This window comes from Rattus rattus, chromosome 9, assembly GCF_011064425.1.
Source record: "Rattus rattus isolate New Zealand chromosome 9, Rrattus_CSIRO_v1, whole genome shotgun sequence".
Lineage (NCBI taxonomy): Eukaryota > Metazoa > Chordata > Mammalia > Rodentia > Muridae > Rattus > Rattus rattus.
This window is the reverse complement of record NC_046162.1, coordinates 60,412,410-60,426,519: the sequence shown is the minus strand read 5'-3', so window position 1 is coordinate 60,426,519 and position 14,110 is coordinate 60,412,410. Positions and strand designations below refer to the sequence as shown.

The following is a 14,110-nucleotide window of genomic DNA, read 5'->3' as shown; positions in this document are numbered from 1 at the left end:
CTGGGAACTGATTCTTTTCGAGAACAAGTGCTCTTAACCACTGAGCCATGGCCGCTGCTCCCCAAACACGAAACTTGAATGTTTTTGTTTCTTTTCCAGAGTAGGTTCTTCCTCATCTAAGGTGCTAGAGAGAGAGTATAAGGGGGGCATATACTAGGTGGTGTTCTCAGAGCAAGTGTTTTCTTTTGGATTTAAACTGGCTCCCCACGGAGGAGTGCCACTTTCTAGGGAGTTCTAGAATGTTCATGGCTGGCAGAGAGAGCCTGAGTGAGAGCCGACGGACTAACTAACCTACCAACTCCTGGTCTAGTGGCTACACTCACCCTTGTCACTTCTGCTTGTCGCCTCTTGACCTAACCTCAACATGTCCTCCCAAGTTACTGTCTCCATGTTTCAGATTCACTCAAGTCTATTTTTGGGATATGTGCTTCCTGCTCCAGAGCTCCGTCTCACCCACGTTCCAGGGCCCCTGGAGTTACATCACCTCCCATGGAATATTCTGAGAACATCACCTTTAAATGGCTAACTTTCTCTCTTCATTTGGCTGAAGACAATCCCGTTCCAAGCTTGGGCATTCTGCTTTCTCAACAGCTTTTTCATAGCAACCCATGTATGTTGTCCAGTCAGGTCACTTTATAGCTGTGCCTCACAATACCTCAGGGCTTTTCACAACCAGCACCACCTGCTGCCCGATTCCCAGAGGCCTCTCTCTTTCCACCTGGCCTCTGCGCTGCTCTCTGCTTGACACAGTTTGGGGTTTGCTGCTGGCCAAGAACTGGGAGGCGCCCCCCCCATCGTCTGTGGTGGGGGGGTTGAGTGATCTGGAAATAGCCTTGGGGGAGGGGCCTGGCGAGGCTGGTATTGAAGTGCGGTTCATGCCTCTAACACCTGGTACTCACCAGTCAGAGAACATAGGCGTCCTTGCAGAGTCACTCCACCCTGCTAGGCTAGAGAGTTTATTCACCTCTCAGGGCTGGTGATCACACTATGCAAACCTAACTTTCTTTTTTTCCCTTTCTTTCTTTCTCTCTGTCTCTCTCTCTTTCTCTCTTTTTCTCTCTCTGTCTCTCTCTCTGTTTTTCTCTCTTTCCCTCTTTTCTCTCTTTGTCTCTCTCTCTGTTTCTCTGTCTCTGTCTCTCTGTCTTTCTGTCTCTCTGTCTCTGTCTCTCTGTCTCTGTCTCTCTTTCTCTCTTTTTCTCTCTGTCTCTGTTTTTCTCTTTCCCTCTTTTCTCTCTCTGTCTCTCTCTCTGTTTCTCTCTGTCTCTGTCTCTCTGTCTCTGTCTTTCTGTCTCTCTGTCTCTGTCTGTCTGTCTCTCTGTCTCTGTCTGTCTGTCTGTCTCTGTCTGTCTCTCTGTCTCTGTCTCTTCTGTCTCTGTCTCTCTCTGTCTGTCTGTCTGTCTCTGTCTCTGTCTCTCTCTTTCTTTCTTTTCTTCTTTTTGTTTTGAGACAGGGTTTCTCTGTATAGCCCCAGCTGTCCTGGAACTCACTATATAGACCAGGCTGGCCTCTAACTCAAAGATCCACCTGCCTCTGCCTCCTGAGTGCTGGGATTAACGACGCGTGTGTCACTATGCCCAGCTCAAGCTTGGGGGGCCATACTTGCCTAACTGGATCCTGAAAAGGAGGGCCCCTGGAAAAAGGAGGGATTGCTTGTGGTCTGGAAGTGGGCCAGTAGACCACTTATGCAGAGGTCTCCAAAGGACGGAAAAAGTTTGGTCACCAGGATTAAGGTCAGCAAATGGGAAGGACTGTGTTGAGTGCCCAGGATGCAGACGTAGGAGGTGGAGCTGAGGGGGGGACCAGGTGCACACTGGCTTTCACAGAAGTCACCTTCCTCCCTGAGAGGGAATAGGCAGCTGGTTAGCCATGACCATGTCACTTGTCCCTGAGTCAGCTCCCTGTAGGTCTTGACAAAGGATAGGGACAGGCTGGCTGCTTTGAGTGTGGTGGAATGGGCTTGAGGACTCCTTGTTCATAAGATGGTAAGACGGTCTGAGACTTGGGTCTGACTGCCTATTTCCTGCCAACCAGTTCTGTGAGGCTTTCACATTATCATGGGGTCCTCGGTTGTCTATCAGATGAGGCAAGGGCTCTTCCACCAACTCATCCTCTCAGCCTAGGGAGAAGTGAAGTATTTGCCTAAGACATCCTGACAGCAGACATGTTACCAGATATCTTGCACTGCAAGATGGATGTTTGGCAGTTGAATGGGAAGCTAATACTGATATTCTCAGGAAGAATCAAACATGCTCTTTTTGCAGAAGCAGTCAAGGCCCACACATCCTTGCAAGCCATGAGATGGGCTCATCTCATGGCTCCCAACAACCCCTCCCCCGGAAATGAGCAGCTACAATACTGGCCTGGCAGATACAAAAGGAAGCATATCGCATATTGCCAACGGTTAGTGACAGACGCCAGTGCCGGGAGTGTAGCTCGGTGGCACAGTGCTCGCTTAATTCACACAGGTTCTAAGCTTGCTCCCCAGCACCACACAAATGTGCTGTGTGCCAACAATGACGCACATAATCTAGTCCTTGTACGAGGCAGGGGAGGGGCAGAGGGGCAGGGGCGGAAGCAGGAGGAACATGGCGAGTCTTAGGTAAGCCTGGGCTACATAGTATGATGTAATCTCAAAAAAGGGAAGAGGGGCTTAGTGCCTAAAAACACTTGCTCTTGCAGAGGATCTGGGCTTAGTTCCTAGCACCCACACAAGTGGCTTGTAACCATTAGGAACTGAGGATCCAATGCCGCCTTCTTTTGACGTCTGTAGGCAGCCAGGCATACACATGGTATGCATACACACACGTGGAAATAAAATAAATACATCTAAAAACATGGCTTGTTTGGCTTTTACCTTAAAACAAACACAGGCGCCAGGCACAGCATAGTTTGTTCCAACTCTGCCACTTCAGGCCACTTAACAGGGTGTCTGTGATCTACTCCTGTTTGCTCCTTTTAAAAACGAGATAGGTAATGACATCCACCCCTTCATAGGTTTTAAACAAACCAACGTACTTGATGCATGACGTCCATCTGTCATTGTAGTTCTTCCCTGTGGGGCAGGCAAGAGTTTAGTGGGGCCTTTGCAGTCCTCTATAATCTAGGGGGAATCTGCCCTTTGCATCCCAAGGATTTGGGGGGTAGGTAGTTTTTTCGGTTGTCTTTCAAGACAGGGTTTCTCTGTGTAGCCCTGGATGTCCTGGAACTCCATCTGTAGAGCAGGCCAGCCTTGAACTTGGAGATCTACCTGCCTGCAGAATGCTGGGATGAAAGTTGTGTGCCCTTAGAGCCAGGCTTAGAGCCCAAGGATTTTGGATTGGTTTGGTCTTTTCGGTTTTGTTGTTGTTATTGTTTTTTATTTTAAATTTACTTATTTATTTAGTGGCTGTGTTTCTCTGGGTAGCCCTGACAGTCCTGGAACTCACTCTGTAGACCAGACTGGCTTTCAAGTCCGCCTAACTCTCCCTCCCAAGTGCTGGGTTCGAAGGCATGCACCACCACCACCCAGCAGGACTCTAAGATTTATTTATTTATTATGTAAGTACACTGTAGCTGTCTTCAGACACACAGAAGAGGGCATCGGATCTCTTTACAGATGGTTGTGAGCCACCATGTGGTTGCTGGGAATTGAACTCAGGACCTCTGGAAGAGCAGTGGGTTATCTTAACCCCTGAGCCATCTCTCAGCCCGACTCTAAGGGTTTAAGAGCCACAAAAATCACTGTTTGTCTGTGATCTTTCCCGCACTGGCCTTTTAAATCGCTGGAATTTGTAAAAATGGAGGATACTAGGGTGATAGCTCAGAGGTTAAACACACTGGGCACTCTTCCAGATGGCTTGAGTTCTGTTCTCAGCACCAAGACTCACCATCCACAACTAGTCTAGTTCCAGGGGATCTGGCACCCTCTTCTGGCTTCTGCCGGTACTACATGTACACGGTACACACAAACATGTAGATAAAACACCCATATATCAAAAATAAATTTAAAAAAAATGGGGTGGTGAGATGGCTTGGCAGACAGAGTGGCTTGCCCTTGAGTCTGACGACCTAAGTTCTGTTCCCTGGACATACACGGTGGATGAGAAACTTCTCCCAAGTTATTTTCTGACTTCCACACTTACCCCAAGATTTATACATACTCATAATTATATCCAAAAGGACCGAAAAGTAATAAAAAACTTTACATAAATGAAGACCAGTTGAGAACAGAAATGGAACCAGTTTTGACTCTGCTTGTGTAGGCACTGGACACGGTCTCCTGATGTTCCCTAGACTCCAGTCAAGGCTCGCTGGGACTGGCTCTTCAGCACTGGTCTGCTGGCCTGAGGTTGGAAGGCACAAAGGCTGACTCCTCTGGTTAGGGGGCTCCGGGTAGGTAGTGTGGTGGCCCCAGGCGTGTCATTGCAAACAGGACACTCCGGTGTGGAAACGTGCAAGTGGAGGAGTGTTCCTCTGGTCCAATGTGGTGGAACTGAGAGCAGAGGAGGTTGGACGGAGAGAAAGATCTTATCTGCAGTTCCTTTTATTCTGGAAGGAATTCCAGCAGGGTCAAGAGCCATCTGTGTCTTCCACAATTAGGCTAAAGGCAAAGCTAGAGGCGGGCGGTTTGCTGTCCAGAGTTGAAGATGTTGGGAGTGCAGAAGGGAAGCGTCAGTGATACACAAACAGGTTCCTTCAGCCCGTTCCCAAGTGTGAATTCAGAGACCAGTGACTCGGTTTACATCCAGTGCTTTATTAAAGATAAATACTCTCAAAGAAGTAAACCCGCCCCTAAGCCAACAGACAGTGCATGTGTATGCGAGTGATTTATGAGGTCCCTGATCTGTGCTCTGAGGGGTAGTCAGCCAGGCAGGGCCTGGGCTAAGTGGTAAGGCAGATGAGGGTCCCTGTCTCGGGCGACTCATTGCTCCTGGGTGCCCCAGGAGATGTAGTCTGGCCGTGTGGCCGCATGGTACTCGTCGATCAGCTGCTGCACAATCTCCCTGGAGGTGTCCATCTCGTCAAAATTGTCCTTGAAGATGTCCTCCTTGCGGAACTGCTCCATGAAGGCCTCCCGTTTCCGCAGCTTGTCAAACTGGCGACAGGTCCTTTCAAAAAGCTTAGGGCACAGAGATTGGGGGTCACAAAGAAATCAGGAAACAGTACAGCCTAGAGGGTCAGGGAACCAAGGTATGGTTATTCTCCAGTCAGATGCTAGGAGCGGAGGTGGAAGGAACGGAGACAGTGGGTAGAGCAGAGGCAGCTCGTATGATTGGAGAGGTGAGATTCAGAAGGGCATCCAGCACAGGACACAGAACTAGGGACAGACAGGGTGCTAAGGACATAGGGAGTGGAGCAGAGTGGCCAAAGACCAGGAGCTGGGGTGTGGCTCAGAGCGGGGAGAGCTACCTCCCATTCCCGAAGCCCTGGGTTTGACTCCCAGTAACACAGGGACAACAGGATACTGTGCTCACCGAGGAGATACTGGTGTGGTTGGCCATCATGAGCCCGCTGACCCGGTGGGCTGAGGGCAGGTAGGGAGACTTCCTTGACAGGGCCACCTGGATGCTGGCCGGGCCCCAGGGGATGAAGTTGGCCAACTTCCTCTCCCGGATCCTCTGCAGGCTCTTGTGGACCTGGGGTGGGCAGAGAGGTGGTGGTGGCTTCTTCTCCATCCTGTGGTCACCAGGCTAGGGTGAAGGGGCCTCCCTTACCTGGGTGGGGTCCACCTCTCCCTGGATGATGTTGAGGATGGCGATGTAGCAGTGGTTGGTCTGACGATCCCGGCCCGTGGACACCATCACGTTCTTGGGCTGTAGCAGTCTCCTCATGACATCCAGGACCGTTGTCTTCCTCACACTGGCCACCTGAGGGAACGGGGGTTCACAGGGACTGCAGCAGTCAGGGAACAACTCAGAGAGGCATGGACAGAGGGGAAGGGTCAACTCTGTCCCCATCAGCTGGCAGGAGGTGTGGCCTCTGGGGACTGTCTTTAGATCAGGTCTGTGCTGAGTCTCTGCCATGGGATTAGGATCGATCATGGCTCTCAGCTCACCAATCCCATGCCCTTGAGCAATGAGCAGGAGACCCCAATGGGCACTGCTCCTGCAGGAGCCAAAGGTAGTAGAACACGGAGCCAGGGCTGCAAGCTGGTGGCAGTGTCAGGCCCTGAGTATAGAACCTGGGAGGTGGGTAGAGAAGGGCTGCAAAGAGCGGCTTTTGTGGGGAGAGTATGGAAAAGGGAAAGCCTCAGTGCTGGGACACTGGGGAGCTCTTACTGACTGGTCCGTGGTGAGGGGGGTATAGCCAGTCATGAGGAAGTGCAGCCGAGGGGTGGGAATGAGCGAGGCGATGAGGCCGATGAGGTCGTTGTTCATGTATCCGGGGTAGCGCAGGGTGGTGGTGCTGGCTGACATGATGGTGGACACCTGGGAGCAGGAGATACTGTGTCATGGGGCTTGATGGAGGTGGAGCGTCCCTCCTCTGATGACCCTCTCTAGACAGAGGGCGCGCATTCCAGGAGTGGGGGCTCACCAGCTGGTTGATCTGGGAGAAGGATGGGTTCTGGATGTGCAGGCGGTCTGTGGCGATCAGGTTGAGGGCCGTGTTGTCCAGCACCACCTAGAAGAGATAGCAAAGGGTTGAAGATTTATGAGGGCAAGAACACCGCAAGCTTGGCCCGAGTCTAGCCTTGAGCCTAATGGTCGGAAACACTCACTCCAAAGGGACCTTCTCAGGCTTACGGGACAAGAGAGCTCAAAACGAAGACAAGCGGACAGGGGGATGGGAGCTGGAACAAGAATCCAGGCCTCACCACACAGTCCGCATTCTGGGTCAGCCTCTTTAACGTGAGGAGGGAGTTGTAGGGCTGGACCACCACGTCACTCATCTCGTCCTGGTTGGGGAACACGGAATACGTCTGCACTAGTTTTTTGGGGTACCTGGTGGGGTTGAGAGGAGAGGGCAACATTAGAGATTTTGTGAACATCACCCTTCTCAACGGGTGGGTCTAGGAGCATTTTTCTGTGAACAGGAAAAATAGAGTTGGGCCAAAAGCAGCAGAACAGGAGGTCGTAGTCTTTTTTTGAAAGAATTATTTATTTATCTATGTATACTGTAGCTGTATATTGTACACTGTAGCTGTCTTCAGACACACCAGAAGAGGGCATCGGATCTCATTACAGATGGTTGTGAGCCACCATGTGGTTGCTGGGATTTGAACTCAGGACCTCTGGAAGAGCAGGCAGTGCTCTTAACCACTGAGCCATCTCTCCAGCCCTGAGGTTGTAGTTTTTGAAGGGATAAAACCCCAAAAAGGGCAAGGGAAGAGACATTGTAAAATCCTATGCTCCAAACCTGGACACATTCCTTGGCCATTCAAAGCTGGGCCTACATGCTGGGCTCTGAGCTCTGCAAATACTATTGGGTTTTTGCCTTGCACCTTCAGTTTCCCCCCAGTCTGAGGGAATGGAAGGGCTACAGCACATGGGGAGCTATGTCTGCTGGGCCCCAAGTGCCTTAGGGAACAAAGAGAAAGGACCCATCTTCACCTAGCCCCACAAACATAGGCTTACCTGTCATTTAGCCGTTCCAAGAGGTAGGAGCCCAAGCCAGAGCCTGTCCCCCCAGCAATGGAGTGACACAGTACAAATCCCTGTGTAAAGAAAGCGGCTTATAAGCATTTTGGTGTCTGTCTGGTGACAGGATCTAGTTTAAAAAGTTTAAGCTTATTTTTATTTCCCATGCCTGCCTGCACGTATGTATATGCACACATATGTGTGCATACATGTGTGTGCCTGGTGCCTGTGGAGGTTAGAAGAGGGCATCAGGGGGTTGGGGATTTAGCTCAGCGGTAGAGCGCTTGCCTAGCGAGCGCAAGGCCCTGGGTTCGGTCCCCAGCTCCGAAAAAAAGAAAAGGAAAAAAAAAAAGAAAAAGAAAAAAGAAGAGGGCATCAGATCTCCTGGAAGTGGGGTTATAGATGATCGAAAACCACCATGTGGACCACCAGGTGGGTGCCGGGAACTAAACCCAGGTGCTTTGCAAGAGCAGTTAGTGCTCGTAACCACAGTAGCCATCGCTCTAGCCCTAATTAACTAGACACATCCTGAATTGTGTTGGACTCCTGTCTTCCCAAGTCCCCTCACTGCCTAGGAGACTGTCTTCTCTTTAATAAGGCTTGGTGGCTTCTGTGAAATGCAACGTTGAATGAGTTGGTCTTGTACCTAACAGGTAGCTTTTACAAAATTGCTCTAATTAGTGTGTGTGTGTGCACACGCACGCACGCCACTGTATGTGTGCCGAGTCAGAGCACAACTTTTTGGAATCAGTTCTCTTTTTCTACCACGGGTCTTACGGACCACACTTGGGTTGTCAAGCTTGAATGGAAGCATCGTCACCTGCTCAGCCATCTCAACGGCCCAGAGCAGGGGATTTCTAAACGGTGTTGCCAAATCTCTACATGTCCACCTCCACTGACATTCCTGGGACACTCACCTCTAGGCTGTCACTGCCATCTGCCTCCCGATCAATGATGTCAAAAATGTCCTCGTGGATTTTTTCTCCCTGGACAGATATGGAAGAGGGTGAGGTGGGACAGGAATTGAGCTTGACCTCAGTGTACCCACCACTGATTATTTACACACACACACACACACACACACACACACACACACACACATATGTATATGAGCACTCTATATGTATGCCTATATGACAAGAGACAGCACCACTCAGAAGAGGGCATCAGATCCCATTACAGATGGTTGTAAGAAACCATGTGGTTGCTAGGAATTGAACTCAGGACCTCTGTGCGCTAAACTGCTGAGCTGTCTGTCCAGCCCTCTGCCCTTGAGTCTTACATGCATCGTAGCTGCCTTGCTTTGCACTGAGAGGTACTATAACAGTGGTTACAGGCAAGTAATTTACAACCCAACCAAGCTGATCTGTTCACACACAGGTTTGAACTGCTGGAGTTCAGGTAGGACCTTACTTATGCTAGCAAGGGCTCTACTTTCTCTCTCTCTCTCTCTTTTTTTTTTTTTTGGAGACAGAGTTTCATGTAGCCAAGGCTGGCATCTAATTCTCTGTTTAGCTGAGGATAACCCTCACATCCTGGCTCTTCTGCTTCACCTCCAGTAAGTATCAGGCTGCCCAGTTTTATGCAGTGTTAAGGACTGAAGCCGGGGCTTCATACATCCTAGAAAAGCATTCTTTCTACCAATTGAAGTCACCTAGTCATGTGACTTCAGGAAGAGGGATCTATTTCAGTTTCCTCATTTAAAAAATAAAGGTAAACAGAGGTCCACACTCCATCATGTAATATTCATGGGGCCAGCTATTTTTAGAAATCAGGGGTTGGGGATTTAGCTCAGCGGTAGAGCGCTTGCCTAGCAAGCGAAAGGCCCTGGGTTCGGGCCCCAGCTCCGAAAAAAAAAAAAAAAAAAAAGAAAAAAGAAATCAAAATACTTCAGGTTCCGAAAGGTAGCTTTGTATATACAAATGTAAACTGCATATCAGCTGGGCAGTGATGGTGCACACTTTAATCTCAGCATCTGGGAGGCAAAGGCAGGCAGATCTTTGTGTGCTTGGGGTCAGCCTGGCCTACACAGTGAGTTCCAGGACAGCCAGGGCTACACAGAGAAACCCTCTCAAAATAAAGAAATAAATATTCGGATTTAACAAAAAGACCACGTGAAGGCTGGGGATGTGATGTCTAGCTCAGCAGTGTAAGTTTGTCTAGTGTGTGATGTTCAACACATTCCTAGAAGCTACAAAATAAACAATACTACCCATACAACGGCGGAGGTCTGAGATGTGCTATCAGATATGCTAATATTTCTACAGTGAGACGTCTGAGTGATGACAGTGCGTTGACTAGAAACATCAATGTAGCTTTCCCTATTGATTTTTGGTTTTGCTAAGCGAAGTCTGAAATATCTTTGGTTTCAGGTTTTTTTGAGTCTGAAAAAGTAGATAAAATATAAACTCACAGCGCCTACATCTAGGGTTAGTCAGAGGTTTGCAAAGCTAACATATAAAGTACTTAAATGGCCTGCAACAAGGGACTAGCTAGAATAGGTTCTTAGCCTTGCAGTTAGCTCCTGAAGCCAAGGCTATCTTGCTTCAGCACTCGTGCTCCTCTGACCTAGTTTCATCTGTAGAAAAACCACAGGGCCTGTGCCCACCCAAGGAGTTGAGAGCCCTGCAGGGGAACAGTAAATGACCTGGGAGAATCCGCTGGCCCAGTTGTTGCCAGCTCCTCCTCCATGCTCGGACAGGTAGATGTTCTCTGGGTTGTAGAGCTTGGCATAGGAGGAGTTGAGGATGGAATGGATCACCCGGGGCTCCAGGTCCAGCAGCACAGCCCGGGGGATGTAATGCTCATCGTCTGCCTGTCAAAGGGAAGCCAGGATGGGCCCAGGGAGCTAGGATGAGTCAAATCCTGAGTCCCCCAACTCTGGTTTTGGCAGGCCCTCCCTCAAGACAGCCATTCTGTTCCCATCTGCCCAGTGACTTTCCCAGTACCAGGTCGCCACCAGTACCTTCATGTCCCCAGGGACCTGGCAAGTCACTGGGGTGGGTTGGGGGGAGGGGGCACCTGGTAGAAAAAGACGTCCTTGCGGTCAGTGCCCTCGGTGGCGAACTCCTCTACGATGCCCTCGGGGCTGATGCCATGCTCAGCACATAGCTGTTTCCAGAACTCGAACCCAACTAAGAGAAGGAGGCGGGAGGAGAAGAAAAAGGATATGTGGGTCTGGGTAGGTTCCAAATAGCCAGTGGGGAATTGAACGCCTGGGTCTAGGGATCAAGATTATCCTTGGGACTTCCTAGTGTCTAGGCCAGCAACTGGACAGGGGAAGGTTCATAGGCTTTGGGCAGTTGGGTACAGGGTTGGAGGACGCCTTTGTCGGGGAGAACTAGGATTCTGAGGACAGACCGAATCTACGACCTTATTGCGAGGCCCTACTGCACCTAAGGAACCTGGCAGGCAGAGGGTCTGGAGGTTCGCTCACTCTGATTGCCGCACTGGCCCAACTGTAGGGTGATGATTTCTCTCGGCATCGCTCCTCAGACATAGGCGTTGCAGTCTCTCCCGCCAGCAACGCCGCCGACCGCTAGCGCGCTCGCCCGCAAGACGCAGGCGCTAGGCAATGCGCTCCACCCCTGATCTTTCCCTGCTCCAATGGGAGCTAAGCTCTGCAGATGGAATTTCCTCCTTCATTGGGCTTCAGTAGTGCAGGTTGCGCGTGCGCGGCTCCGAATCGCGCTCAGCGCCCGGAACGTATTTTGACGCAACATTCTCTTCCGTCCGGAGAATGCGCACAGGAGTTTATGCGCATGCGCGCGTGGGACGAACAGGCTTAGCAACTCCCCCTCCTTCCCCTCCCGGCCGCAGCCAAATCGCGCTTCTGCGCAGTTGGTGTTATTGTGACTGCCGGGCCGTGGCCCCGGATGTTGTGGCTGCTGGAGGGGAGATGGAGGAGGCTGAAGCGGTGGCCGCGGCCCCGGGTCCATCTTCGGGGTTGGCTTTCAGGGGCCGCCGAGCTATGTCCGGCTCCTGGGAGCGCGACCAGCAGGTTGAGGCGGCGCAGCGAGCCCTGGTAGAGGTGCTGGGGCCTTACGAGCCTCTGCTGAGCCGGGTGCAGGCAGCCCTGGTGTGGGAGCGGCCGGCCAGGAGCGCCCTGTGGTGCCTGGGGCTGAACGCGGCGTTCTGGTGAGAGACCCGGACCCTCGCTGACCCTACTAGGCGGGAATTCATCGGGTTGCTCTGGGGGGTGGTGAGGAGTCTATCTCTCACCTGCCTTGCCCTGTTTTCTTTCGCTGCCCTGACTGCTTCTCAAACTTGCCTTTTGATGCTTCACTTTCCCCTACATCACGTCCGCCTCCAGGCTTTGGCACCCCGGGTGCTCGATCTTCAAGCCCGGTCTTCCCCGCTTTCCCCGCGCCCCCACTCTCGCCCGGGACACTCTCCACGAGCTTCTGGTAACATCCCAAGTCGCTCGCAGTAAGCCAGAGTGCCTCTTGTTAGCTAGAGAAAGCGATTTCACTTTGAGACTATTTCCTCCGTTTCTCTTGCTTGTCTTGCTTGTCCCAGTGTGATTCCCAGAGATTTTAACTTAGGGTGGGAAGAGAGGCAGCAGGACTTGAAAAATGGTACCCATGGGTGTAGGAGGAAAACAAGCTTGAGCCGGTTATCATGGATTAGCATGTTAGATACTGTCTCACCCAGTCAAGTTGGTGAAGTCGGTATGGAGTTTCAGCTTGAAAGAAAAGTAGATGGTATTAAGAAGAAAAAGAATTACAGAACGGTGATGAGATTTCATTTGTTTCAGAGCCACTTAGGTTTGCAACTCTTCTCCCAAGAAATTAGGAAGACCTTAGCCATGGTTTAAGGCTCAAGGGGTTTGAGGGTATCTGAGAACCGCGAAGTCCCTTTAGCTGGACAAGTGGCTTTATGTTAAAGTGTGTGTTTCATTCATTGAATAATGAAACCACCTAGGAGTGGGGTTTGGCCCTCATCGAGTCTACCAACCATAGTTTGGGTTTATTAATAACCATAATACTGATCAAATTCCAAGGGAACTGACACGTGTACTGAGGCCTCTACAACCAAAACAGATAAGACTATCTTGAATTAAGCCTGAAAAAGCAAAAGTGTGTGTGCGCGCACGTCTGTATGTATGTATGTATGTATGTATGTATGTATGTATGTATGTATGTATGTTGGAGTTCTGGAGCTAGAACAGGCGACCTTGTGTATGCTGGGCAAGTGTTCCAGCAGTGAAGCTACACTTCAGGCCACTGTCATCTGGTTTTGGTAATGCTTCTTTCTTGACCTCAGATACTAGCTTTCTCCCCATTCGTAGTGCTTGTCCAGGCAGAACATCCAGGAAAAAAAAAACCGATGTTTGGGTTGAGGATTTGGCTCAGTGGTAGAGCGCTTGCCTAGGAAGCGCAAGGTCCTGGGTTCGATCCCCAGCCCCGGAAAAAAAAAAAAAAAAAAAAAAAAAAAAAAAAGAAACCGATGTTTATTAAAGCAGTTTTTAGAATGCAGACTTCAGGTGTACATCACAGGCAGTTCTGACTGAACCCTTTCTTCCTTCCTCCCTCCCTCCCTCCCTTCCTTCCTTCCTTCTTTCTTAAAAAGAATTAGGGTTTCATTACATAGCCCTAGCTAGCCTGGCACTCTGTAGATCAGGCTGACCTCAAACTCAAGAGATCTGCCTGCCTCTGCCTCCCAAGGGCTGGGATTAAAGGAGTTCACCAGTATGCCTGGCTGATGAAACGTGTTTTTAAAGATTTGTTTTTATTATTTTAATCGTATGTGCACAAGTGTGCACCAGTGAGTTGCAGGTCTGTGGAGGTTAGAGGCGTTGGATCCCCCCTGGTGCTGGAGATGGGCGAGGGGCCCAGTGTAGATGCTGGGAACCGAACTTTTCCAGAAGAGCAGTGTGAGTCATCTCTTCAGCACTGGAACACGTTTTAAAGCTGCAACAGTATTTGCTGGTCCTCAACAGTGTATTATTTTTTGGTTCCATATACCCTACGCTGGCCTGGAACATTCCGTGTAGTAGGCCTTGAACTTCTGATCTTCCTGCTCCCAGCTCCTGAAGATTGGGACTATTGACATTGGCCACCATGCTGTACCAGTAGTGTTTACTTAGGCTAAGTCTGTGTTTAGAATCTTTCTCAGAACCCCGCTTGTGCTTTGGATCTCTTAAAAATCGTGACTGATCTTTATCTCTGGCATTTCCCGGTAGTTTGCCTGCTGTGTAGCCACAATACAGGAGGTGGGGGAGAGATCCACCAAAGTGAGGGTGGTTTAAGACTTAAAGAACAATGGAGCTTGTCATTTATAGAGGGGACTCATACCTTAGGAAGGGCACTCATAGTATTAAGGTCCAAGAGGTTAAATAGTCAGACATTGGCACCCGGAATTATTTTGGGAGAAGTGAACTTCCTTCGAAGTTTGAGGGTTAAGCATGGTTCACTCCTCGGTAGTGTCTTTGTAAGTGTTGGCATTTCACTTAGGGAAGTAAAGAATGACTGTTTGGATTTTCAGCGTTTTAAAGAAGTGTCGTTAAGTTGGGTCAGAAACAACAAATCTGAAATACTTCTCGTTATTTACTA

General features: G+C 50.1%; 2 protein-coding genes across 2 annotated transcripts in view; one reads left to right on the top strand and one right to left on the bottom strand.

Annotated features, from left to right (window-relative positions):
• Nucleotides 1-4,712: 4,712 nt before the first annotated feature.
• On the bottom strand, nt 4,713-11,351 carry Tubg1 (tubulin gamma 1). The gene is made up of 11 exons (XM_032914557.1): nt 10,993-11,351; nt 10,578-10,690; nt 10,204-10,371; nt 8,474-8,542; nt 7,554-7,633; nt 6,794-6,920; nt 6,514-6,600; nt 6,258-6,407; nt 5,694-5,846; nt 5,454-5,615; nt 4,713-5,098 (listed from the first exon to the last, which is right to left on the bottom strand). The coding sequence occupies exons 1-11, from the start codon at nt 11,039-11,041 to the stop codon at nt 4,901-4,903; spliced, it is 1,356 nt and encodes a 451-aa protein (XP_032770448.1). The 5' UTR covers nt 11,042-11,351; the 3' UTR covers nt 4,713-4,900.
• Nucleotides 11,312-14,110, top strand: part of Retreg3 (reticulophagy regulator family member 3) — a 24,161-nt gene continuing 21,362 nt past the window's right edge. Inside the window, exon 1 of the mRNA XM_032914555.1 lies at nt 11,312-11,693. Coding sequence (XP_032770446.1) covers nt 11,455-11,693 — 239 coding nt within the window. The 5' untranslated portion in view covers nt 11,312-11,454. The remainder of the gene's footprint in view (nt 11,694-14,110) is intronic.

What these genes read in the sequence shown, in the direction of transcription:
- Tubg1 (XM_032914557.1), bottom strand. Translation starts at nt 11,041, where the DNA reads ATGCCGAGAGAAATCATCACCCTACAGTTGGGCCAGTGCGGCAATCAG. An exon ending in AGGACGTCTTTTTCTACCAG is followed by an intron (nt 10,372 to 10,577) that starts GTGCCCCCTCCC and finishes TCCCTTTGACAG; the next exon opens with GCAGACGATGAGCATTACAT. An exon ending in CCCAGAATGCGGACTGTGTG is followed by an intron (nt 6,601 to 6,793) that starts GTGAGGCCTGGA and finishes TATCTCTTCTAG; the next exon opens with GTGGTGCTGGACAACACGGC.